General features: G+C 36.3%; 1 protein-coding gene across 1 annotated transcript in view; it reads left to right on the forward strand.

The window, feature by feature from the left end:
* Nucleotides 1-27,897, forward strand: part of LOC145690015 (uncharacterized) — a 486,481-nt gene that overhangs the window by 303,721 nt on the left and 154,863 nt on the right. The window contains exon 3 of the mRNA XM_081764495.1: nucleotides 25,374-25,553. Within this exon, the coding sequence (XP_081620621.1) occupies nucleotides 25,374-25,553 (180 nt within the window). The remainder of the gene's footprint in view (nucleotides 1-25,373; nucleotides 25,554-27,897) is intronic.

Below are 27,897 nucleotides of genomic sequence, written 5' to 3' on the forward strand. Positions count from 1 at the left end.
AACATTTTGTTTATTCACTCTTATTGCCACATAGAACGTAGCCTCATCACTGAAACAAAGTTTGCCCAAAAAATCATCATCAACACTGCACAACTTTTGAAATGTCTCACAAAAAGTCTTGCGACACGTGTGATGATTAGATGTTAAGTGTTGTAACAGCTGCACTCGATACGGATACATCTTTAAATGTTTACGCACTACACGCCAAACAGTTGTTTGAGGCATTTGAAGCTCTTTGCTAACTCTCCTTGTTGACTTTTGTGGGCTGCGTTAAAAACTGGTTCGAGCCCTTTCGGCATCTGCCTCAGAAGTGGACGGCCTACCAAGCGATTTTTCTTTACAAATGCATCCCGTTCTGTTGAATTTATCATACCACTTACGTATGGAGTTCTTTAATGGTGGACCTTTATGAAATTTTGTGCGGAACTCGCGTTGAACACTAAGAACAGACCGACAAATGTGAAATTGTAAAACGCAAAATGCTCTCTCTGCACCACATGCAGCCATCTTGGAACTAATCACTCTGCTACCTAGCAGATAAATTTTAAACTACTACGCTCGTTCCAAACAAATTCATAGAGATTTCATTGTTGATAGAGTATTATCACTTATAGAACGTTTTCTTATCGTTCACATAATTTTGAATCACGCTGTATTTCTAATTGCGTTTTTTATACTACTACTTTGAGAATTGCTAAATCCAACAGAGTTATTTTTAAACATCTGCCGGAAGTGGTCACGAGGAAAACTATCTTGAAAGTGAAAGATTTTGAAGTACTACCATGAGCAAAATAAATGACGCGTCTCTTTATTTTGAAGTTTTTTGAAAATATCTCCGTTTTCTTTACATGTTCGAAATTTCGGAAGGTTTCCCCAGCAGGACAGGTTAATAACAAACCCGTTTTTAATATTTGTGTTAGATATTAGCTGAAAATAAAGAAATTAGAAGCAAAAAACATTAAATCGACAGAAATCTCGAGAATTACCAACTCTGCTAAAGTGGGAAATTTTCAAGAACACGAGGGAATTCTGCATTTCAACACGAAGCAGCGACATCTATGTCATTGAGAGAAATGTGGATTAAATCTACAAACTAAACTTTTAACGAATATTTCTAGTATGTCTTATTATATGCATTATCTGCAAACTCCAAATATATGAATATATGCTAAGTATTAACATAAAGATAGAGCAAATAGTGGAAATTATCTATGGAAAAGGACGAATTGGTAGGACGATCGTAATGAAATATCGTCTTTACCGGAACAGGCTCAGTTCACGTAAGAAGCAAATAGCTCAGTTAGTTAAAGCAACGAGTCTGTATGCTGAAGGTGGCGGGTTCGATCCCATTGAAATGCCGTTGTCATTTTTATCACTACACTACGGTTATTTTATTTATTTTTTTATGTGGGAAAGAATCAAATTGTAACGTATGTGTAAAACTCATGACGATACCAAAAAAAGAAAAAATGCCGTTGTCGCACTTGCATTAGCGTCCCTAATTTTGTTTGCAAACAGTTTCGTAATTATTTCCCCTGTGCTCACTGCTCACCATATGCTCGCTGGCGCATAACGAATGTTTCCCAGTAAATGTTAATTCTAATTTGGAGAATTTTATAAAGTTTCACAATATTTCTCACTAGATAGTCTTCTATCTACGTGTTTGGATATTTTGATAACAGATGTCCCTATTAAATGTTTAATTTTCCCTAGATCAGGGCTGTCCAAATGGCGGCCCGCGGGCCGCATGCGGCCCACATAGCTTTCATGATTTACGATTGTTATAACTGATAATATTTTAATTTATATTCATTCATTCATTTAATGTTTCCACTCTTCTTTCGGAATAAGGCATCCATTTAGCGCTTCTATACAACAAAAAGGAGCAGGCATCCAAGACAACACTGGAGTCAGTAATGTAACCGTTGCTGAAAGGGGCGATTACTTCAATGAACGAATTTATATTTGATCTAGCTTTTTAAATCAGACCCTTTCTTCCTCGAACTTTGCCTAGAAGCCATAGCGCGCAAGAAATACACCACTTCTTGTGATAAACACAATTTAGCATACTTTCCAAGCTGCAATCGTCTGACATTAGATTTTGAAAAGGAAGCGTTTAATTTTTCTGAGTTCTGTAGAAACATCGAGAGTATCATGAATGGATTTAATGCGAGATTCTCAGATTTTGACAAATTAAAAAAACTGCATAGCATTATTTACTAATGCATTGACAATAAACATCGAAGAACAAGCTCCAAACTTACAGCTCGAACTTTGTGACTTTGTCTGACCCCATTGTTTCAGACAAGAACAAAGAAAGGAGTAGATTTTTCAGACTACTTTCTAACAAACGTTTCCCTAGCTTTTGTGTGTTGTGTTGGAAAATAGTGTCACTGTTTGGTAGTACTTATCTGTGCGAAAGTGCATTTTCCACCATGAAAATTGCAAAGAATCGCTCCAGAAGCTGCCTTGGAGATTCTTCTCTCTTACATCTGCGGGTTACATCTTTTACAAGAGGAATGGATGTAGATACCAAAGCCCTTGTAAACGCTGCTAGTCACCCTCATTAGTCACATTGAATAGGAATGTTAAATTTCAAATATATTTTTTATATTTTTCTTTTGTAGTGTAATAATAATAATAATATATATAATAATAATATATATATAATAATAATAATAATAATAATAATAATAATAATTATTATTATTATTATTATTATTATTATTATTATTATTATTATTATTATTATTATTATTATTATTAGCTGCGGCCCTCCACCTTACTAGTAAAGACAGTTATGGCCCTCAGGCTTATTATAATTGGACACCACTGCCCTAGATGTTTAATTACGGAAAAGTTTTACAATGTATTTGTATTGAATTGAAATTGTTTTGAATTTACTACATAAGGTAAGTAGACCCAAGGAGGAGAACTCAAGTAATTGATATTCTACGTAAAAGCAACCTATTGTAGAATGATGATGCTTCTTACCTTCAGCACATAATCTTTACGTTAGAGAGTCAGAGAGAGAAAAATCCTGTTTTTCCTCCTCTATGACCACCCATCTTAAACCTCTACATATCATTGTTCGTCTCACAAAATTTCGGTGCTCCAAAAACATTCAAATAATAATAATAATAATAATAATAATAATAATAATAATAATAATAATAATAATAATAATAATCCTGAATATGCCATCCTTACATAATGTAAGGATATCTTAGTTTCCTAGTTTAAATCTTAAATATCTTAGTTTAAAATGCTTTCTTTAGTACTTATTTGAGCAACCATGTAGGAGGGGGTACGACTTTTTATTTTGCCCCTCTCATTTCAGTACCCTTCCAACAGAAAGTAATTTTTGATAAGCAGGACAGACAAAATGAATAAGAAATATATTTACAGCATCCTCTCCCCTTTCATGACTGGAATATCACGTAATATTTTTTATTCTACGAAAGATGACCCTTTGCGGTTAGGGGTAGGTAACTAAAAAAATACCTAATATATAGCGCCCCTTGATTGTAATATTACCGCTTCTTTATTTGTACGAGGGAGCCCCTACACAATCAAGGGTGACAAAAAGAATAGGAAGAGTGTCTATTGATTCCAGTGGTGGATCCAGCACGAACTCCTGGGGGAGGGGAGGGGAAGTGAAACATTCTTTTGATGATGTGAAGCTGTCACAAATTACCACTTAACTAAACTAAACAATAGTGGGGGGAACCGGAACCCAGTCAGTTTAAATTGATGTAAAAGTTTAATTTTTGGCTTCATATTAAAGTTTTGGTTTCAAATGAGAATTTCAGTCCAAGTGGTAAATGATCAAATCTCGTGGGGCTCTTCAGTGTAGGCTAATACGGCCCCCTTATGAGAAAAGGCAAAATTATTAACATGTTTATAACTTTCGAATTTTTCGTCTATTTTAAAGAAATATTTTGCTTCGTATTAAAGTGTTGGTTCCAAATGACAAATTCAGTCCGAGTGGACAATGATCAAATCTCCGGGGGGGGGGCTCTTCAGTATAGAGGGCTACGGCTCCCTTATGGGAAAAGGCAAAAATATGAAAATGCTTATAACTTCCGAATTTTCCGTCTATTTTAAAGAAATTATTGGCTTCATATTAAAGTCTTGGCTTCAAATGACAATTTCAGTCCGTGTGGACAATGATCAAATCTCGGAGGGCTCTTCGGTGTAGGGGTTTCGGCTTTTTTATGGGACAAGATTCACGTAGTTGATATTGCAAAATTGTTTTATATATATAAGTGGAAACTTGCACCATTTGGTTAATTTTACCTCTTATGTTTTGCAGATTCATATTCTAAGCAATAGTTACTCCGCAGAGCTAAAAGAAGGCACTTACAAGTTTCATTAAAATGAAATGTCTTTTATGAGAGGAACGAACAGGCACCCAAACGTTGGTTGAGTCGTACGGTTGAAACTCGTTAAGCTCACTTCAATTATTATTATTATTATTATTATTATTATTATTATTATTATTATTATTATTATTATTATTATTAAAGCTTTTTGCTCCTAATTTAGTTATTTTACTTTATTATTTAACGAATATATTGAAAATTGTCAGAGACACGTATGCAGTAATTTATTTCGGGAGGGGTCCGACTTCAATATTAGGATAAATTATAATAAAATTTTAAAAGATAATCCCCAAAATTAGGCTAAATTTACAGAAAAGTTGGGGTTTCAGAGGGGGTCCGGACCCCCTGGACCCACCCCTAAATGCGTCCTTGTTTGTCAGTAACATTTCCTCATTTTGAAACCCTCAAAAACTTCGGATAGACTATATAAAGGAAAACGAGTTATTTTCGATAAAATATCACTTCAAGGAGACGCGACAGTTTTATTGCACATGGTGGTATCCAACGTTCACAAGGGCAAGAATTCCTTCCCTTTTATTCTTTTGCTATTGTGCTGTATCGAAAGGTCAGGTTTGTAACATATTACTCCTACGAACAAGCATGACTGGCAGATAGGAATACTGAACACAACTCCAGAGAAATGCATGCTGAACTTAAGTTTATAGCTACGCTTTGGTGATTTGCCCTCAAGGTCAATCGAGTGGTAATTCAGTTCCGTCTCTGTTCTTAAGCCATGTTCGTATTACTTCGAACAGTTTTGATAATGAAAAGCATGCCTCTTAATATAACAGACTTCTTTCGCGTAAGAAATCGAAACTCAGTTGGTCAGAGCAACTAGTCTGTAAGAATTAGGTTGTTAGTTAGTTAGGAGCCCAGTACGAGTAAGGGTTTTTATTACTATTGTTTTTATCTTTTTTATGTGAGGAAAAATCAAATTGTGACATCGCGATATCAAATGTATTTGATTAGGTAGCTTTGTCTTAGCTAAACTTTAAACATCAGTAACCGTCGAAATTATTTCACTAACCGATCACTTACTGAACATTTCAAACACGTCAAACCAGTGGCATAACATGAAGGTTAACCTCTCCTCCGCAGTCCTTAGTTATCCGTCCGTACTTTCAAGGGCGGACTAAGGGCCGGGTGACTGCCCGGGGCGCCAGAGAAAGAGGGGCACCAAAACGAGCCTCAAAAAGTAAATTTATAATGTGCTTTCAACTGACGTTTTTGGTTTATATTCTTGTAAAGTAGTGGCAATTATATGATCTTTTTCCATTTCACTATGGAAGAAGAGAGTTTCATAGTACTAAGGGGGCTGTATCGAAAAATTGAGAGATGGCATGTAGAATAAAGAGTGCCGGGAATTAAGTATTGTTTGTTTGTTTGCTTGAGTTTAGCGTTCGACGGTTATGCCTTAATGGGCAAGGGAGATGTGGATACTAATTATAGTGGAATCCGAACCACTTTTATCGTTCAACAGTAATCCACCGGGAATTGGACCCGGTACCACAGAAGGCAGGCGTGCTAGCCACTAGACCAGGGGAGGTGGAGTTAGTATTGTTTATAGCGGGCCATATTCTTTGTGAAGTTTTCCTAGGTAAGGATTTCTTTTTGAAAATGGGTTTAAAACAGGGGCGTCATTTAGGGAGGGCAGGGAGGGGCATTTGCCCCCCCCTGAGTTTGAAATGTATATAGATTTTATCATTAGAATAGTAGTAAATCAGTGAAAAACGCGAAATTTTACTTATATCAAGAGGTCTTGCCCCCCACCCAAATCAAAATCTGAAATGACGCTCCTGGTTTAAACTATTAAAAACACTATGATAAAATGTAAAATATAGGCTACTACTAGGGGAAGGGCGCCAAAAAGTCACTTTGCCCGTGTGAAAATTTGGCCTGCTCCGCCCCTGCGTACTTTCTGTATACTTTTTGTCCTTGCAGCTTGTGCGGTCCCCACGCCACATTGTTGCGGGGGCGCTATTTACGCCTACCCTTCGAACGTAATTCAATAACGGTTTAAGAAATTCTACCATCAGCGTGGAAACGGGAATATATTTTTCTAATAATCCCATAGAACTTTCACTCAGAACGCCAGTTGCAATTTTTCAGAGTGGGCTCTGGCTAAGTAGAAGGAAGATCTGTTTCCTAAGTAAGTTCCTTTCAGAAAGTTTGCGATTTCTTTAACAGTGATGTAAATAAACATACTCATCGTTATTAGCTCGACACCAAACCAATGATCGGCAAAAGTTATTCTGCCTAATTTTATAAGCGACTCAAGGGTGAAACACTTGTTAACGAAAGCAATGTTGTGTATATACTGCTTTGTTTCTGACAAGCTATAAAGTCTTTTGTAATCTTTAGACACTTTTCCTATTCTTTTTGTCACCCTTGGTTGTGTAGGGAAGCCTCGAACAAATAAAGAAGAGGTAATATTACAGTTAAGGGGCGCTATAAATATATTAGGTATTTCTTTTGTTACCTAACCATAACGGTCTAGGGTCGTCTTCAGTAGAATAAAAAATGCTACGTGATATTACATTCACGAAGGACGAAAGGATCCTCTAAATGTATTTCTTATTCATTTTGTCTGCCCTGCTTCTCAGAAATTATATACCTTGTGTTGGAGGGTGCTGAAAAGAGAGGAGGGGAAATAAAACGTCGTGCCCCCTCATACATTTTAAATTTTGTGACGTGGTTGCTCAAATTATTACTAAAGAAAGCACTATAAACTAAGATGTCTAAAGTTACAACATTATGTAATGGTGGCATATTCAGGAATAATAATAATAATAATAATAATAATAATAATAATAATAATAATAATAATAATAATAATAATAATATAATAATACTAATAATAATAATAATAAATATGAATATCTTTGGAGAGCCGAAATTATGTGACACGAATCATTATAGGTAGAGCTTTAAGATGACATAGGGGAGGAAAAACAGGATTTTTCTCTCTCTGACTCTCTAACGTTAAGATTATGTGCTGAAGGTAAGAAGCATCATCATTCTACAATAGGTTGCTTTTACGTAGAATATCTATTACTTGAGCTCTTCTCCTTCGGGCAACTTTGCTTATGTAGTAAATTCAAAACAATTTCAATTTAAGACAAATATTTATAGAGAAAATTAAACATTTAATAGGGAAATCTGTTATCAAAATATCCAAACACGTAGATAGAAGACTATGTAGTGAGAAATTGTGAAACTATAAAATTCTCCAAATTAGAATTAACATTTACTGGAAAACATTCGTTATGCATCAGTGAGCACAGGGGAAATAATTACGAATCTGTTTGCAAACAAAAATTAGAGACACTAATGCAAATGCGACGATATTTTCTCTTTTTTTTTTTTTTTTTTTTTTTTTTTTTGGTATCGTCATGAGTTTTACACATATGTTACAATTTGATTCTTTCCCAAATAAAAAATAAATAAAATAACCTTAGTGATAAAAATTACAACAGTCCTTCACGGGATTCGAACCGTCTACCTTCGGTATACAAACTCGTTGCTTTATCTAACTGAGCTATTTGCTTTCTTACGTAAGTTGAACCTGTTCTACAGTAAAGACGCTTTTTCATTACGATTGGGCTAACAATTCGTCTTTTTCCATAGGTAATTTCCACTATTTGCACTATCTATACGTTAATACTTACCATAGATTCATATATTTGGAGTTCGCTGATAATGCATATAATAAGACATACTAGAAATATTTCGTTAAAATTTTCGTTTGTAGATCTAATCCACGCTTCTCTCACTGACATAGATGTCGCTGCTTCGTGTTGAACTGCAGAATTCCCTCGCGTTCTTGAAAATTTCCCACTTTAGCAGAGTTGGTAATTCTCGAGATTTCTGTCGATTTAATGTTTTTTGCTTCTAATTTCTTTATTTTCAGCTAATATCTAACACAAATATTAAAAACGGGTTTGTTATTAACCTGTCCTGCTGGGGAAACCTTCCGAGATTTCGAACATATAAAGAAAACGGAGATATTTTCAAAAAACTTCAAAATAAAGAGACGCGTCATTTATTTTGCTCATGGTAGTACAGCTCGAGTCAGTGTTACAGTGCTCAGACTTCCATAAGTTTGTAAAAGTGCGCTACTAAATTTGAAGACGTGGAATCCATATTTTAAACACATCCGTCTATGGGGTCACCAGAAAGATGATGTAAAAATTTTGGATATTTATTTATACCCCGACTTTCAGGTAATTTTTCACGTGATCTTATGGAATGAACTTTTCCATTGGGTTCAGTCCTCAAATCAGTATAAAAAGAGCAATTAGAACGTTATCCAAGTGTTCGAAATTTGTTTAGCCATTAGCGTGAGCGTTAGTTTTCTCTGCGATAGTTCTGCGCTATAAGAAAAAAGTTTCTCACCAGCAGGAACAGTTTGTCGTACGTGTTGAATTGTAGAGAAACAAGCGGAGCAGCTAGATGCGAAATATAAAAAAAGCATATAACAACCATACTCAATGGGTTTTTCATTTTTCTTTCCTGGTGGGAGGACGATTTGTTAGTTGCCATAGCAACCGACTCAGAAAATGTAACTGTAGATGTTGCAAGAAAAGAGTTCAAAAGATGAGACAAAAGCAAGTTCCATTGTTGCCAAGTATCAGCCTTCTTTTCCTTTTTCTTCTTTGTAAAGAAAATCTTTGATCGGTGCTGTTTGGAACATAGCCATTGTGATTGGAATTTCAAAGTCTGATATTTTTTTCTTTTTGTCTATTTTGGCTCGGTAGTCTGGCGTCTGTTGATTATCGTGATAGAAAAAGTACCTGTAGCATAGTAGTTTCTAACCTTTTTTGATTTGGGACTTATCTCGGGCGTTATTAACAGTAAAGGATTATTATATGCTCGCCATGCAAAAGTAGAGATAAAATCCTGACTAGAAGTCACTATAATAATAATAATAATAATAATAATAATAATAAATTCGTAAGCTGTCAAACCTACAGACCAATTCTGTTTTGACGACATGGTTCTCTACGTGCCTTTCGGGTGGAAGAGACCGGTTCGATTCTCGGTCAAAATCATGTGGTTCATGTGCACGTTTTCTAACGTTCTAGAGAAAGCATTTGAAGAGGACAATAATAGAAATGCTTTAGTAATGGAATGTGTTTCCAGAGTCCAAAGTTGTATTTATCGCTAGGCGGGTATTTGAAGATCTAATATGGTTTTGCGGTTGGACCGAATTCAGAACCTTTGAATAATGGATTATATTGAATTAATTAGTAGTTGAGATGCTACTAATGGAAGTTATATCTCTGAAGGCAAATTCTGGCTAATTTACTGTTTTTTGTGATGTGGTCTATAGGGCTATTTTGTTTCTTGTGTATAATTGTAAAGTTTCATTAAGGTGTGTTTAAAGAAACATATTAACCAACAGGTAGCAGCACGTTTTCCATATTATTCAATGTATTTTACTTAGAAAGACATTCATAATAATTCAAGACACAAAAATGTTCCAACTTGGCCCCAAAACTATTTTAATCCTCAAACAAGGAATAGTCCGTGAAGTTTACATTATATATATATATATATATATATATATATATATATATATATATATATATATATATATATATATATATATATATCATTCTCTAGGGAGAGTATTTAATTATTATTAGCGTGTTTCTGAATAGTAAAATTAAGTACTCTTAACAATGAATAAAACAGAATAGAGTGGGACCTCGATAACTCAAGCTGAAGGGAGTAGATAAAAATTCGAGTAATCAAGATTCGAGTTATCAAGGTAGCCACAGCAATAATTCGAGGTATCGAAGTTCCGCATGTCTCAAAGGTGATTATACAACCTTTATATCTCGAAGTTTTTATCCATTCAACCTCTATAACTCGAAGCTGTGAAAGTTCCTCAAATTAAATAAGATGTCTAGTAAAAATACTAGATATGAGTAAAAGTACACTTTAGCAACAATGACAATTATGTAAAAGCATAGAGCTGTAGCTTCGACTTATCGAGGTCACATCATGAGAAATTCGAATTATAGAGGTCAACTTCGACTCGTAGAGGATCGCAGATATGAAAGTTCGAGTTACCGAAGTTTTTCAGATATGATTATGAAACCCTTAAAATCAGACTTGTCGCGGTTGTAATTTTTAAACATTCGATATGGAGAGTTAAAGTGAATGTGGAGAAAAATCGAAATATCAAGGAATTCGAGTTATCGATATCCAACTGTAATTAAAAGCTGTACGGATTATTCCCTGGTTAATCCTTTTTTTATATAAAGTTTAAATATCGATGTCTTATTTGAATTATTTTGAAACACAATAAGATTCATAAAAATATATTAGGTTTTGATACAAAATGCAATCCTTTTTCTTTGAGGTTTCCCAGTCATCCCCATTGATTACGGTTAGAATAGGCCTGCCACTGAAATGTCGCATAATAAACTGTTCATGGCATACAGCGCCATCTATGGAAGAAATGTATCAGTTTCAACTGTCTAGCAGCAACCACTCTACAGCCCAGATTTAGAACTGCAGTCGGGGGCAATAACAGCCGTGTGAACTTGATTCATTGCCATACAATATGCTATCCCAAGACATAGTGACTGATTGAAATGAATGACGCCAATGAAGTGATGCAGCTAAACAGTTTAAAATGATACATCGTTTCTTCCATAGATGGCGCTATATGCGATGGATGGCTTGTTACCAATGACTCGAAAAATTTTAATGTAAGGCCGAAACTTTCGGAAATATCCTCGTAGATATGTTTCTCACAATTTTCTTTAAAACTTCACATCATCCCCGTTGTTTGATATTGAGATGAGACAACAGACAGGAGACATTGATTTTCATTGTGTTAGATTTGATTTGATTTAATTAGGTCATCCGATGTTTCATTTTATAAGTTGAGGGGATGGGTGTAGTGAGCACATTGTTGTTGGGTGTTTTTATGGACCAACGTTGTTGATTGTATATTCACCGGTGTTAATTATTTCATTTAAATAGTTCCCCAATTGCCCTCACGATGGTGCACAAATGGTTCCGCGTAACGTAGTCACTTACACTCTCGTTTTTTGGTGCGAGCGGTCCCGGGTTCGATTCCCAGTGGGGACAGTCGGTCGAAAAAGTGTAAAAGCTTTCTTAGACCAGCCATCCTGAGTGAGGTTTCCTTCGATTTTCCCCATTTCCACCAGGCAAAGACCGGCATAGTACCGAACATATTCCCGGGTTGCGTACTTCCTTCTCCAACTTTTTTTTTTTTTTTTTAACTTTGCTCAGATAGTGTGATCGCGGAGGGACGTCATCCCTCATATGTGGCGGGCTAACATGGCCATAGATGCCGAAAGCCCGGAAATCTCGTTCCTAACGATGATGCACAAACTGGGTACTTTCAACACACTCTTTATATGTTACTGGTCCCGAACCCGCGCACATTTTGACTGAGTTCGTTTCTAATTAACTGAATAAACACTTGGACGCTATAGTCAACGAAATGTCTCATCTGCTCAGTTTAAGCTCTTTTGTTTTGTTTGTTTGTTTACAACGCGAGAGTTGAAAGCAACTAAAATCCCTTTTCTGTGTGCTCAAGAATGTATGGAATTTCTTCGTGTTCTTAAAAAAAAGGAAAAGAAAAACTGATAATTCCTATGTGCCTTCCTTCTTCTACTAGTCGTTGAAATAAAGCAAGTAAAGAGGGAATTGTAAAGAAAAAAAAGTTTAGAAGATATAAAAACCTGTCTGCTTCGTTCATCCTATTTTCGTGTACCATTTCGACATGATGTGGGAAACCAGGGGAAATTAAGCGAGAATTGGATTTCACTCTTTGGAAGTGTTGTAAACTTCATTTGCCCTCAACTCGTGGCTTCTGTCGTCTTTCTATCTCCATTTAAGATGTTTCCGTCTTCTTACACACCCTGCAAAGTACAAGGTTCTGCCGTCCTTTGTGACTTAGTTATATAATTGCTTCACGATGCTTATTCCGAGTTCTGTAGTTCCTGTGGGGAAACAAACTTGCATCTGTACGATAGAAAAGCTGGTTTGCATATTCACTATGCAGTTTTTTTCCCCCAATTTCATCGAGAGTGATCCGCGCGAAATGATTTAAGAAATACTTCTTCCTTACGATCATCTTGCTTTCATACTTAACAGTGACATCTTTGAGTAAATTATACGGATATGTACGCAGAATTTAACTGACATAAAGTGCTTGGCATTATTTACGATGTGAAGTGTGAACAACGGGCTTTGCTTGTGCAACATTCACACGATATTTCTCCGTGTCTTGTTATGTAGATTTTATGGAACTTCTTAACATTGAGTAGCTATTGCGGTTACATAACACAAGATTCAATACCTCCAAGGTTTTATCATTCATAAGTAGACGATTGTATTTCGTAATCGACCAGTGATTATCACTTTGCTGCTCTCCTTTTCTTAATCATAAGCTGTGAAAATTTCTTGGCAGGTTTCTTGTTTTCTATTCTCAGAGCATAGTATCAACAAGTATGTCTTGAGTAAGGTGAACTGGCACTTTATATTTTTCAAGGTATTTTTGGCATTGTTGCAATCTAGTATTCTTAAAATTACGATAATAATCTTTATAAATATATGTAAAGAAGTAAGTCCAATGACATTCTCTGATTCACTCCAAAACTATTTGACATAAAATCTTGAAATTTTGTATATTTTCTTTGTACCTTACGCAATAGATAAGAAAAGGTTTTTACGAAGTGCAATTCCTAAAGGTGTAAAGAAGGAAACCAGGTTTTTAGTTTTCCAAATATCCAAAACTAGTAAACGTAATCTGAAATTATGTACAAATATTCTCCACATATCCTAGGCGGATAAAATTTGACTCGGGGGTGAAAGAACTGGCCGACAGAAGGACCAGGCGGAACGTGCAACTGCACGGGGCGCCAAATTTTAAGGGGTGCCAAATTAATTTATGGGTATGCTTGCATAATTATAAGCTTTGCTTGCAAACAGTAGGCTGAGAATGTATTGTTGTTCAAATTATGTGACATCTTTTGGTTACTTTCTCGTGTCGTTTCAATCTTTCAATTTTTTTTTTTTTTTTTTTTAAACGACCATAACAATTCTTCCGCTCGTAACAAAACTCCAAAAAAACTTTTGTCGGCGCATCGTGGAGATATGCAATTACATTTTGTCCATTTCTGAAAATGTTGTCAATTCTCAGTAACTTAATAATTGTTAGCTGTAGTCAGTGGCGTATTTAGGGGGGTGGCTTCCGGGCTTAAGCCCCCCCCGAAACCTTACTTAGTATAGTAAAGTAAATGAAATATCTTGCAGAATTTTCACATTTCCAGGCAAAGCCCCCCCCCGAAAGTTAGCAAAGCCCCTCCCAAAACAAAATCGTAAATACGCCACTGGCTGTAGTGAATAATCATATTCGTTGAAACCCTGTGGACTACTTTTAAAATAATAGTTGTAATTAGTTTTTAATAAACAAAATAGTTTTATCATACAGTTATTAAAATTAAATAATAATACTATTTAAAAAGTAGTTCACTGGATACGGAAACAACATACGTAATTAAATGTAGTTGAGTTTGTTCCTCTAGTCGCTGCCTGAACTTAGATTTTGGATGAAAATTTTATTGTGGCAACACTGTAATTTCTATGAATGGCAACACTGAAAATTTTTCAGGTTCATATTTTCTGTTGTAGAATAACAACATCTATGATTGTGGTAAGCTGCATTTCATTATCTCCTTTTACTTATGAAAAACAAGCAAAATCAAAGTGGTAAATGTTGTATTATTTTTAGTATGTCAGGCTCTTAACATCTGGTTTCCAGTCTGCTCCTTCTCGCCATGCAGTTTTCAGTGAAGGGGAGCAGCAAAAATTTGGCGTCACAGATCATTCAGTTCGAAGGAATGTGAAACTCCAAAACTAACCAACCAACCAGTTTTCACGTTTTCAAAATATGCAAAATTTCTCTGCATAGACCCTAATTTTCTGGTTAAGTACAAAATTGTAGTTTGTAAACTAGTCGTTGTTTTTGAGCTGGTCTTCTTGCGGAGTTTTTAATTTAAGACATCATTCTTTATTTGAAGCCAGTTCTTTGGCAGTCGGGCAATGATATTTCAGTAAGTTCAGTATTGCATAATAACGCAGATAAAAAATGAACGTTGTTTCTTTGCGCAGTTTAATGTAAAAAAAAAAAGAGAGACTTACAGAATGACATTTTTTCATCACCTTGTGCATGCGTGTACAAGCGTTCACAGACACACGCAATGCGGAAGTAGAGAAAAATTTTGCCGTGTGCTCTAAGAGATTTTAGTGGTGCCGCAGAGAATAAAAGTTAAATATAGATGGCCTTGGATATGATTGAACTTAGCATGCAAAAATTCAGATCTCCTTTGGGTTAATAAATGCCTTATCGCTCGAGTTGAAGAATAGTATTAAGAGTGTACAGTAATTGGTTTCTTAAGGCCAACATACACTAGCGTATTTTCAGCGCGCATTTTCGGTCCGTAAAATGATGTCGTAAATTTCGGTCCGTAAGTTGGCCCATACACCTAGCGTAAAAATAGGCGCGTAAAAGAAGAAAAAGAAGCGGTCATTTTTCGCTCTTCCTCTTGCCTGTTGTTTGAGCACGTGGTCGTTTTCCAGTTTACTCAAGTTGCTTGAACAAGATGGATCTATCTGAGGCCATGGTTTTAAGTGCAGGTGCTATAAACATTGTGTTGTTAAGTTAAAAAAAAAAAAAAAAAAAAAAAATCACAGAAGAAACAGACCGGGAGCCACGTCGAAGAGGATTAAAAATTCACATTTATCTATTACGTCCAAGCAGCTCAATCCATTTTTGGTACAATCTTAGATCATTGTACTTACTGATCTGAGATCACTAAATATTTATATAAATCGTACCTCGAAGGAGGAGGACACGGGACGGGAAAAAGTTATATTCAATTTTTTACGTTGTAGATTGCAAACATTTAAATTTCTAAACAGACACAATGATGATTTAATACAATCTGAACGAGCTTGTTGTGTGGTTTCCCCTTACCTTCCGAAATAAGCCTATTGTTTGGAACTGCAGTTTACAAAGAATAAGGGAGTAAAGGAGTGTTCCGATAGTTGAATAATTGATTGATTTTTTTTGTTATACAATGTTTTAGACTGTTGACTTTGGTCGTTAAAAAGTGGGCTACTGAATGATAAAATCAATTTAAAGAAAATATGATTTATTAATGGTTGCAGCTTTCGTTTTTTTTTTCTTTCTTACAAAATTAACGAAGAATATAGTAGTAACAAATATAATAAATTATCCCCTCACGGGATACCAATTTTTACTACCTTATCCACAGCTCAAAAATAGGCCAGAAAGGAAAAACAAGACTTATACAACTACCTCCAGCCCCATTCTTTAGAAATAGTTTGATCCTTGTTACCTCGGCTGTTGTAAGTTGAAGGGATCCTCTCCGCTGCTTCTCTACCTTTTTTTATTTCAAAGTTTATCTTGCCATTTAGTTTTTATCTAACTAACTAACTAACTAACTAACTAACTAACTAACTCTATGGCCTATGGAACCCGGAGGTTCAATGCCGCGTTCACAAAAGCTCTCCACTGACTTCTATCCTTAGCTAACTGCATCCAGTTTCTACTATGTATTCCAATCTCTGCGAGATCCATCTTAATATTGTCCTCCCATCTGCGCCTAGGTCTTCCTAATTGTCGTTTTCCGATTGGTCTTCCAGTCAAGACTTTGAAAGCGTTTCTACTTTCTTCCATTCTAGCTAAATGACCCGCCCACCTAAGCCTCCTAGACTTGACGACCCTAACAATGTTGGGTAAACCATATAAATTATGTAGTTCCTCGTTATGAAGTTTCCGCCATTCCCCATTCCCGTTCCTCTTGGGTCCGAATATTCGTCTCAGGATCTTGTTCTCAAATACTTTCAGTCTATGTTCTTCCCTCAGAGTAAGTGACCATGTTTCGCAGCCATACAGAACAACAGGCATTATTATCGTTTTGTATATTTTAAGCTTCAAATTCCTCGACAGAATTCGCGACGACAAGAGATTTTGAACCGAATAGTAACACGAATTCCCTGCTTTTAGTCGACATTTAATTTCTTCGTGAATATGATTTTGCTCTGTTAATATTGATCCTAGATATTTGAAACTATCCACTTTATGAAAAGTATTATTTAATATTTTAACGCATCCATAATTTGCTGTATTCCGGTCCCGACGCACTTCCATGTATTTAGTTTTCTCTGCATTTACTTCTAAACCCATGTCCCTGGAAGCGGTTAATAAGATTTCTCTGCATTTCTTTCTATTGTTCTCCTATCATCCCCTATTAAATTTACATCATCAGCATATGCCATAACCTGGTGAATACCGTTCAACTGTAGGCCCTGGTTGCTATCTTTGATTTTCCTTATAGCGTATTCCAGAACGAAGTTAAATAATAATGGCGACAACGCATCTCCTTGTTTCAGGCCATTTTCGACGTGAAAGCTCGTGGACAAAAATTTTCCTACCCGGACTTTACTTTGGGATTCATTTAAACATATCTTAATTAATCTAATTAGCTTTCTCGGTATTCCAAATTCTGTAAGAACGTTGTATAATGTTTCTCTCCTAACCGAGTCGTACGCCTTTCTAAAACCAATAAATAGTTGATGTATTTAGTTTTTATCTAGTTGTTAAAAATCATTTAAATATTTATTTATTGAAAGGTTGGGTGTTAGCACAGGCAAAATGGATTTATATATCACTATTTACAAATATTAAGTTTTGGCAATATTAAAATTTCAGAACAGAAAATTAGCAAACAAAATATAACTTGTATTAATGTAATAAATGGTTTACATGTTCATTTTCTACTATTCATAACATTATAGGAAACAACAAGCAAATTTGTTTTCAAACATTTAGTTCCAGTGTTATACGTTAAGCACAAAGACTAGAGCCGTTTCTGAAAAATCTGAAACACTCTTCTAGTTTTCTGTTTGGGTGGTTGCCCCACAGCATCTTGATGAAACACAGCTGAAACCGTTGCTTCAACTTGTTGAATTTCTTGAATAAGCTTCCAAATAGTTGCGTGGGACATTCCTACTAGATGATGAAACTTCCAGTTCCACAATTCACAAATATTATTTATCCTAGAATTGATGTTAAAGGTAGCTTGGTGAACATTTCAATTGTCTGGGGGATATAGACTAGGGATGGCCGGATCCGGATCTGGCCGGATCCGAAGATCCAGATCTGATTGGGTCCGGATCCTTTGGATCTGGATCTCGGATCTGGATCCGGAACTCAGATTTCGGATCTGGATCCGGAACTCGGATTTCGGATCTGGATCCGGATCTCGGATTTCGGATCTGGGTCCGGATCTCGGATTTCGGATCTGGGTCCGGATCTCGGATCTGGGTTCGAAACTCATATCTGGATCCGAAATCCGGATCTCAGATCTTGATTCTTATCCAAACCCACATCCCACCCAAATTGTGATAAACTTGAATATCTGAAATTCGCCGAAAGTAATTTCACGAAGTCCTGACATTGAAGAAGAAAACAGAAAATTAAGACGAATATTGACAAGTCTATTTGTCTATTTCTACACTAAAGATCATATGTTTGCCTTAGTTTAAAAAAAATCTGATTTGATCCGGATGAGAGTTCGAATGTCGAATCTAGGTCCACCTGGTTGCAGGACCGAGATGATATACACACATATTTATATTTGAAACCGGAATACAAAACTCGAATATTTAAAATTTTTCAATACACCTATTTCATTGACAGTTAAGAAAACATAAACAGTTATGACAAGAATTGACTAGTTTTTACGTATATTTATCTTGCTCAGTCTGCTCAAAATATCAAATGTATACCTTACAATTAGATTTAATAATTATTTAGTAAATCACAATATGAGCACCGAGAATAAACTACAACCTTGACTATCACTATCAGCAGCTATTAGAGAAACAGAACTTATTTCTGTATTAGATAATGTGGGTAACTATAGCTTTTCGTCTATAGAAGACGGAGAGTGTATGGTATTATCACAGGAAATATTTGATACATAAGACTTAGATTGTCAGTATTTAGGAACAACTTTTAAAATAATCAGTTACTTTAAATGTGCTACGGATTAGCCGAGTCGAGGGGTCTGCGGCATTAGGCAGTGGATCGTTTGCTGTGAATGTCTTGGATTCAAATCCCGCTTCGGGCATAGGTGTTTTTAACTGTCCTCGTTTACTTCTATGTCTGTGTGGTGTCATAATGGTTACAGTGTAATCCTTGCAAATCGTTCAACAGGTTAAATAATCTGATAAAAAGCTGTTAGCTTTTTATATATATATAAAAAACAGAGGTTAGCGCGTGCCTTCGGTGCCCGTAGTCATGGGTTCAATTTCCGGAGAGACACTCAACAATTTCGATGTTGACCCAGCATCGTGAGGACAATTGGGGAGTTATCTTAAGTAAGAGGTAGCGGACTCCAATCTAGAGAGTCTGCATTAGGGACTTCGGGTGTCGATGCGTTGACTACACATCTCCACTTTGAACGTAAGCCCGCTGGTAGGAACCAAAGCACTGTCGTGCCAAGAATTTAGTTTCCTTTATCATAAATGCCTTCTTTATTATTAAATTTTATCCAGTATTTTCTTTTCAACTAGTTTGCGAAGCTCAGAGCTAGCTACTTGTTTTCTTTATAATTCATGTTCATAGTTAGCACAACTAATCACTAATGAAAAACAATCTTTTCAATAAAATTCGCCTCGCGTCTTTCGTAGCTCTAAGTTTAGTTATTTTTAGCCTTTTTTTTTAAGTTGAAGGGCGGTTTATCATTTCCCCCTCAATTTCCCTATTTTTTTTCTAGTTTAACCTATGTTTCTTTGCACGGACATTGCGCCTATACGCACGTGCTTAGTGTGTTCATTTACAAAAGCGGGCCATTTTTCTGCCACTATAGAAAGTAAGAGTGCCCTGTATCAGAGAAATATTAATTGACGTATGTAAGTGAATATATCTGTGATGAAGTCATAATTACTCAGTTTTTGCATCGTACATAGTTTCCTCATCCTCATTAATCTCTTCACCCCCGCTTCCTGAATTCCAGTTTTAGTATTCTTTCTTGATGGGGGACTGATGTCTCATGTAGGCTTATTAACTATAACATCAGCAATAAAGAGAGTAGGGTTTAATTTGCACTAATTTTAAAACATTACGTTAATTAAATAATAATAATAATACGGAGCGAGTTCAGGCTACTTGTTAGGATTCTTGCTTCGCAATTGGTTAATACCGGGTTCGAATTCGGAGACCAGCCATCCTGACTGAGAATTTTCCAGGGTTGTTCCTCAGTTATACTGGGCAAATGCTAGGTTAGTACCTTGATCTAAGGCTCTGGAGACCTTCCATTCCTTTTCCAATGTTGTTTGCATCTGTTGATTACTACAGTATAAAGTGGTCTCTTTGGATGTATCTAGTAGCTTATAGTAAATAAACAATAACGACGTAATATATCTTCACGAAACGTGTGGGTTAATTTAACTACAGCCTAGAAGTCCCAATAGATAGCTAAAGTTTTAATATCAATTTCCTGACTTTTATATACTATTTTCATATTGTTTCAGCTTTCAAATTTTCTTGTATGTTCGCACCAGGAACTGAACCTGAGATCACATGAACAAATGCGAATATATTAAATATTTTTGAACACTTTAATACACAAAACACAAAACGCTTCAATGATACGATGCATGGATATGTTTTGGTTACGTCCTGCAATATATGATTAAAGAAACCTGGAGGGTGAAGAAAAAAATAAAAGAAATCTCTTTTATATTTACTCCGACAAACTCCCGACCTCAGAAGGGCAAACATGAGTTAGGTATTAAAGTCATACAACGAACACAACCATATCACTCTCCTGAATTTCTCGTGTGTATGTTTAAAAGTCTACTGTTGTTCCACGCCAACCAGTCTATATTTTTTGTTGTATATACCTTCGAAGTGATATTCATTATTACATTTGTTGATGGTTGGACTCTAGTAAGTCAGAAACTACTATTAATAAAGAGTTGGTTTTGTCTAGTATTCCTGCGATTAGAAGGGCCTTATCTAAAAGATATTTCATTTGTATATGAGAAAATAAGAAAGTTTATTTTCTAAAGAATAAAATAAATATTTTCAATGTGAAGCTAACATTAAGTTTTGAAGAGGAACTAAACAGAAGAATTTGTTACCATTTACATCAGTTTTCAGACAGTTCAATATACTCTGAAATGGGCAGAAGTCAAACTTGGAAACATTTTACTAAAGCGACTTCGACAGAAAGTGCAACATGTAAATATTGCAAGGTTAAAATAAAATAAAGAACAAAGGTAGCACAAACGTGTTAAGGAAACATTTAAAAGCACAGCAACCTACTATATTAGTGAATCCGAAAAAAGTTTTGACGAATTTTAGATATTCAATTTTATCATCACAATTTCAGATGTAGGTTTGGATACGAATCAAGATCTGAGATTCGAATTTCGGATCCAGATCCGAGATTCGAATTTCGTATCAAGATCCGAGATCCAGATCCAGGTCCGAGATCCGAATTTCGGATCCAGATCCGAGATCCGGACCCAGATCCGAGAATCGAATTTCGGATCCAAATCCGAGATCCGAATTTCGGATCCGGATCTGAGATTCGGATCAGAGATCCTTATCTAGGTCCGCATCCGGCAAGATCCGGATCCGAAAATTTTTGGCCATCCCTAATATAGACGGGCACATTACGCAAACAAATATTCCCAGACCGAGCTTTAATACGGCGGTTCGTATTTGACACGTAGGTGCTATCAAAATAGTCCAGAAGTCCCAGCTCTTCCTCCGAAGTCACTTGTATTAATTGATGCACATCTGCTATTGGAAGAAATGCAAATCTGTTTATATTCTCGCAAAATAGACGAAAATTTTCATTGCTCTTGTACCGTTCTAAGAGTCCAAGCTCTTGGACCTTCCTCCATGTTGACTGAGTCAGATGAAAAAAGTAACTCTATAAACGAGTTGAATCTCCAAAAGTTGCATTTACAGCCAGCATTTACGCTATATCAAAATCCATTACCATAGTTACAGGTCCGGATATTCACTAAATTCACTGCACTGATGCACCACCGCACGAAACAGTTCTTAATATGAATTTTGTGTCTTGGTCTACATTAGGGCGTATACCTAGTAAAGGAAGTCTCTCCTCAAATAACATATACTTTTTTTTTTTTTTTTTTTTTTTTTTTGAGCCATTGAAAAGTTGGCGTTCACCATCCATGTTTCACTTTTTAATAGCTTCATAAGGCTATATTTAAAGGAAACATCCAGAAATATTTATATGTTTTTCTTCCTTTATAGAAATTTGTTCTCTTCACATATATCCAACAACAATTTGCCAATGTTTACTCAGATTTGAAATATAATATAATTCTTTTAATAGCTCCTAAAAAAAAAAGGCCACTCTTTTCAAATGACTCTGTTAACTTGGAAGGTCCAAGAGTTTGGGCTCAGAGAATGGTACTAGAACGTTTTCGTTTTTGTAAATAGCGTGGCATCATTTATTTATTTATTTATTTATAACAGGTTTCAGATACAGCACTAGGCCATTTTACTCTAAAACATTTTAACAATTTGAGGTCAAGATGGTACAAGACAACAGCGATATTACAAAAATAGCTTATTTATAGATGATCTGAAAGTATACTCACTTGAAAAAACGTCTACAGTTTCTGGTAACTGATTATAGGTACTGATAATTTTGTTTAGAAGGGACCTTTGGACAATATTAACTCTCACCGCTCGAGTGTAAAAGAAATCACTAGACCGTGTTGTTCTAGCGGGTACGCGAAAATTGATCTGACTTAACAATTGTTCATATGATATGCGGCCATTTACAATTTTTTGCAAAAATATTAGGTCAGAAATTTTGTTTCTCACTAGGGGAGGTTTGATATTGAGGGATTTTAAAACGTTATTTTTTGGAAGTGTTCGGAGGTGAGGTACTCAGTAGGATACAATGGCTAAAAAGAAATTAATTACGGAATTTAATTTTTTAAATGAGTAGGGCAGGCCATAGACCAGATAGGAGAAAAGTACTCAATAGTGGGAGCAACATATGATTTATAGATAATTTTCAATTCGGCAAGAATTAGTCAAATGCTATTGGCAGTCATACTTTTCTTTAAAATATCACAACAGAGGGCCAGAGCGACTAAGTGCTAAAGCACTTATCTCTGGTGCGTGGTGTCCCTGGTTCAATCCCCGTGCAAATAAGTTTGTGTGGGCAACATCATGTCCGTGGGTTTTCTCAGGGTACTCTCGTTTCCTCCCACATTTCATTCCACCAATTCTCTCATCATCATTCACTTGCCTTAATTATTGTATCCTTTAGTCTAAAGGGCATAATCGTGGGAAGTTAAACTCAAAGGTTTCAGTTTAGTATCACAACGTGGATAACTCTGAAGGTGTGACTTCATCTTTATATGCGCCTTTACCTGTGTGAAAAAAAATCTAATGTCCAAATATTAAATTAAATCTTAAATTCCTAGTCGAAAGGCATCAGGTTCGATAAGTTTAACGAGCCTATATGAGGAGTAGAACCCGAACCGCATGAGCTCCCGCCTAGAATCGAACAGGGCGCCCCGCACCGAGGACGCGTACGCTGACAGTATAGCCACGGAGGAGCTCTCATAATTTGCGAATTCAGATTAGGAAGTATTGGATTTAAATGCCTTTTTCTCTGTGCACTCAAAATTAATTATGAATTTTAATTAGGAAATAATGTCTCGTTTTGTGCAATAGGAAATATTAGTTTAGCCAAAATCGTATATTCTATGGAAAGACTGAAACTAGATTGGAATGATGATTTCTGGTGAGTCTACCAGCAAACCTCAGCAACGATTCGCGAGGACAACACAAGAACAGGTTTTCTCTTCTGAAAACAATAAGACCAGACCCGGGAGAAGGCCGTGGAAAGGCCAAGAGACCACCTGCTGCTCGAAAATCCTTTCATCTGAGCCGTTTTTACGCGCCGTATTTACGCTCGAAGTTAAAAGCAGCCAGACTTTTCAAGCGTATAAAAATTCGGTACGTAAACGTACGCCAGGTCCCATACACTAACGTATTGACAGCTGCTAACAAGACTAGCGCATGAAATTTTATGGCTACGACTGAAAAATACGTCAGTGTATGGCCGGTGTTAGTTTCTCCTGCGTAAATTTATATATTACTTTTCGATGGTAGACATCCGTAAATACTTATAACTTTTGTCAACACTATATGGGACATTTTCTCTCTTCACATTGTGTGGAAAAAAAATCTTTTTACCATAGCGGGGATGTTCATATTTTTCTTATAGATATATATGTTCTAAGCGTGATTACACACGGGCTGTAAAACGCCGCGCTGGCGTGGCAAATTCGATTTGTCTCATATGACGTGGCCATTGGGCGGCAAAGTGCGGCCTAGGAGTCGCGTGTGTGCCGTGTCGACAAGCAGGTGGCACTTCTCACTCACTGCTGAATGAGGAGGTCATTTGAGAAGGGCAGGGGGAGGCAGTTACCCCCTCCCAGACTGTATAATAATAATATTTTTAAAAAACGCGAAAGTCTTATGGCAGTGGACAACCTTGCCCGCCTTGGCGAAATCTGAAATTACGCTACTGGGCTAAATTAAGTACCGTTTAGCATTGACGCTGTTAATTTATCGAAGATTGAAAATGAAAATACGAAGGAAATTTTCTTGGTGCATTCAATTATCTCTGAATCTATATGATAAACATAGAGGTGTACTAAATTTTATGGCTACTGTTAGGAGACGATGAAAAGTTTTTATGACAAAGCTACCTCGAACAGCGTTTCAACTTGTAAGTGCCATACAACACAAATTAACTATAGTATTTTGTCCTGAAATTTAGTTGTGTGTGTTATATCTGCTCAACTGAAAAACGTATGCTTCAAACCTCCGCAAGATATGTGTGAGGGATTCTCAAAGGAACGTAGATATTACTTGCCAGTTTATATCGGCTCCCTCGCATATATATATACGAGGGCTCTGTTTCTATAATAGTATTCCAAATTCAAAGGCTTGTAAATGTTACTACAACATCGAACAGTAGTTTCAATAACGCGAACCACCTATTGGAATAGTTACTCCCAAAAGCAGAAAACAGTTGTTCAGATAGTTTTTTTTTTTTTTTGATTAACGGAAAACCGCTGTTCCAGTAACAGAACACTGTTGTTCCATAACTGAAGACCAGGTATTCCAGTAACGGAAAACTAGTTACTCCAATTATGATTGAGGACCAGACGGGACAGAATTTTCATGATAATTTTCAAGACACATTTTTCGAGATTAAGACATCATGTAGCCCGTATAGCGTAGTTGCTAACACGCTTTCCTTTGGTGCGAGCGATCCCGTGTTCCATTCTCAGTGGGGACATTTGGTCGAAGATGTGCAAACCTTTTTTGAGCCAGCCATCCTAAGTGAAGATTTTCCTCAGTTTTCCTCATTGTTAACATGAAATTCCTTGTCGGAATAGTACCTGTCATGAGAGGTCCCAGGACGCTTCCTTGCTTCCTACATCCCCGGGAAATGTACCGAGAGGGCGAATGCTCAGAAATATAATTCATAATAATAATAATAATAATAATAAAAGACGAGCTTTTATCATGTGTATCCCTAGGTATATCCATAATGGAAGATAGTAGTTATTTCTGTGACTGAAATTCAGTTTTTCCAGTAGTTACTCCAGTAACTGAAAACCGCTGATCTAATAATAATAATTCCAGTTACAAAAAAAAAAAAAAAAAAAAAAGTTTTAATAGCTACTCCAATAGCTTAAAACTGTTTCAATAGTTATTCCAATATGCATATCTGAGCTTCCCTTTCCATTTGACTTAGTATTTTCTATAGAATTATTATTATTTCTTTTAGTTACCTCTACGATTATTTTTTTTTTTATTTTCAGGTCCGATCAGGGATCGTTGGGGAAGAATCCGTCGAGGGTCCGGGTGACCTTTTTTGAGTCTGAAAAACCCTTACATTTGTCTTCGCCTGAATCGTCCATTGCCGACGAACTCGACGCTCCAATCATGGCTACACCAAGTCCAGTAGTTGACCACGTGGCTGCGTATAACAGACAAAACAGGTAAGTTAAATTGATTGTGTGTCTCAGTATATTCTGAATTATCAGTGCGCGGTAGTATTTGTTCTTGCGTCAAAAATAATGTAAATTTTGCGTCATAAAATTGAAATACGTTACGATCGGTAGCACCGCGCTTTTGAATTAAAACAGTGACAATATGTTGAGGACGATGTGCATATAATGCGCAAAGGCACTGCGAGGACCAAACATGTAGTACTCAACAGATAAAGCAACCAGAAAGTTAATTACCATAGAAACAAAAAAATTCAAGTTGAATGCTAATCTGTACTGAGAGTAGTGGCGTACGTAGAATTTTATCGAGAGGGGTTCAAGCTCTCAATCTGACATCCGCTCAGGACATAACATGATTTTTGTTTTCTATCTTAATATATTAGAAATGTTATTCTTCCGTAATATCTTGGTGAAGGGAGGGGTTACAACCCGAAACCCTACTTTCGTATGCCACTGACTGAGGCAGTCCAATTTATTATTCCTCTCAAAAACAGTACTTTGGGGATGTTTCCTCCACCTTCTTGGTCTACTCGAAAGTCTGTTCCCCACGATCATCGTGAAGAAAGCATACGCCATCATTTAGATTGTTATACTTAATTTTATGCTGATACGTTATTTTACTAGTTTCTTCCATTCATTTATTCTGTGAATTTTCTTTTAGAAATTTAAGCCAAAGTCGTACGTTTTTCTGTTTAATTTTTGAACATTGCCAAGTGATCAGTGTAAGTGATCTTACATTTCGTGGTAATTCACCGGTAGGAAACAAGTGGTGCCAGAAATACCGGCGGAACTACGTCTTGTTTGACTCATCCAGCGTCAGAAATGTGGCGAATCCATCGCTCAGTTCTTCGGAATTGCAATAGCCACTGGTTCTCCAGGTTTTGGGAGGCTCGTCAACCTCTCCGTAAAGCTCCTGATGCGAATGATCGAATTGATTAGTAATCTTATCACAAGGGAGTGATTATGCCTCGGATGAAGTCTGTCTGATTTTCTGTTGTGACTTGGCAAAGATTTGAGAAAACTCCGATTTGGTTTTTGGGCCGGATTTCCATTTTTTTTTTTAATTATTTTGATCTGACAGTGATTATTGGATATTCTTTTGGTTGTCCTGGGTCCTTTTGACCGCGGAGTAAAGATTGTTGGCTCCTAACTATATTGGATGTAGTGTTGCCCTGAAACAAAACTAGGAATGCGACATATGGAACAAAGTCCAAAGAAGTCTGGCCTAGAAGAGAACTGATGGGAGGTTATTACAATCGCCCCTCTGCCCTCGCCAAATGACGTTCCGGATTCTAACCTAATCTGCGTCGCGATGTCATAGGTATCCGGGAAAAGTGTCGTCAATCAAAAACGATTGGGAAGAACTTTCTTTGGTGCTTGCTACCACTTCCTCTCGATATTTGCTGTACATGACGTAACAAAAACTTATTTTGGTTAGGTTGGTTCGGCATCGGAAGCTTCCCGAGTAAAAATGAATTAATTCCTCACACATGTCGAGAACTGTAAAATTTAGGACAGTAGACACTAATCCTGTCAAATATCAATTATCTTTGTATTGGATATGTAGGAATACTTCAAATTCCCCTAATATTTCCCCCCTTCTAATAACTGAAATATGACTTTTATCATTTGCTTCGTAGTAAATGTTAAATATTTGACCTTGCCTTTCCCGTTGTGTAAACTGGGCTGAAATAATACGGAAAGATATAGCTCGCACTTGTATTTACATTGCAGTTGCGAATGTTTACCATCGTTTTAAATGCTTCGCATTAGCGAGGATTGTTCTTTTCGTCAGTTCCATCTAGATAATGAAGTTCAAAGTCAATATTAAACTTTTATAATGAGATGATGTGTTATTAACGCGTATAAAACCAAGTCATTTGCAAAGTAGCATTGGAATTAATTAAATATGCTAGATAGAAACTAAAAATTATAATATAACAAATAAACTTGGCACACATTTATTCGATTTTGCCTTTTAAAAAAAAATAGCGAAGATTAGTGGCGTATCGTGAATGTTGTTTTGGAGACGAAAGAAAGATTATTGAAGTTCACGTTTCTTAATACTATGAGGTATTCCGGGTGTATATTTTTTCTTTTCGCACTCGATCCTAGCCATAGGAACTAAATACACGTTTCTGATTGGTTGGAATTCTCTTCGCCCGCTTCCTTAGTACACGTATTAAGCGAAGTTGCACGAGCCAATTGTGACGTAATATCACGTGGTATTATCATGGGGGCAAAGGTGAAATAAAACGAGCCTTGTGGGGCTTCTAACTCCCTTCGCTCGCTCAGCTATGTTTCGTAACGTAAGTAAATAACTTTTTTTATCAAT

The sequence above is a fragment of the Thermobia domestica genome, chromosome 7 (genome assembly GCF_964235325.1).
Source record: "Thermobia domestica chromosome 7, izTheDome1.hap1.1, whole genome shotgun sequence".
Classification (NCBI taxonomy): Eukaryota; Metazoa; Arthropoda; class Insecta; order Zygentoma; family Lepismatidae; genus Thermobia; species Thermobia domestica.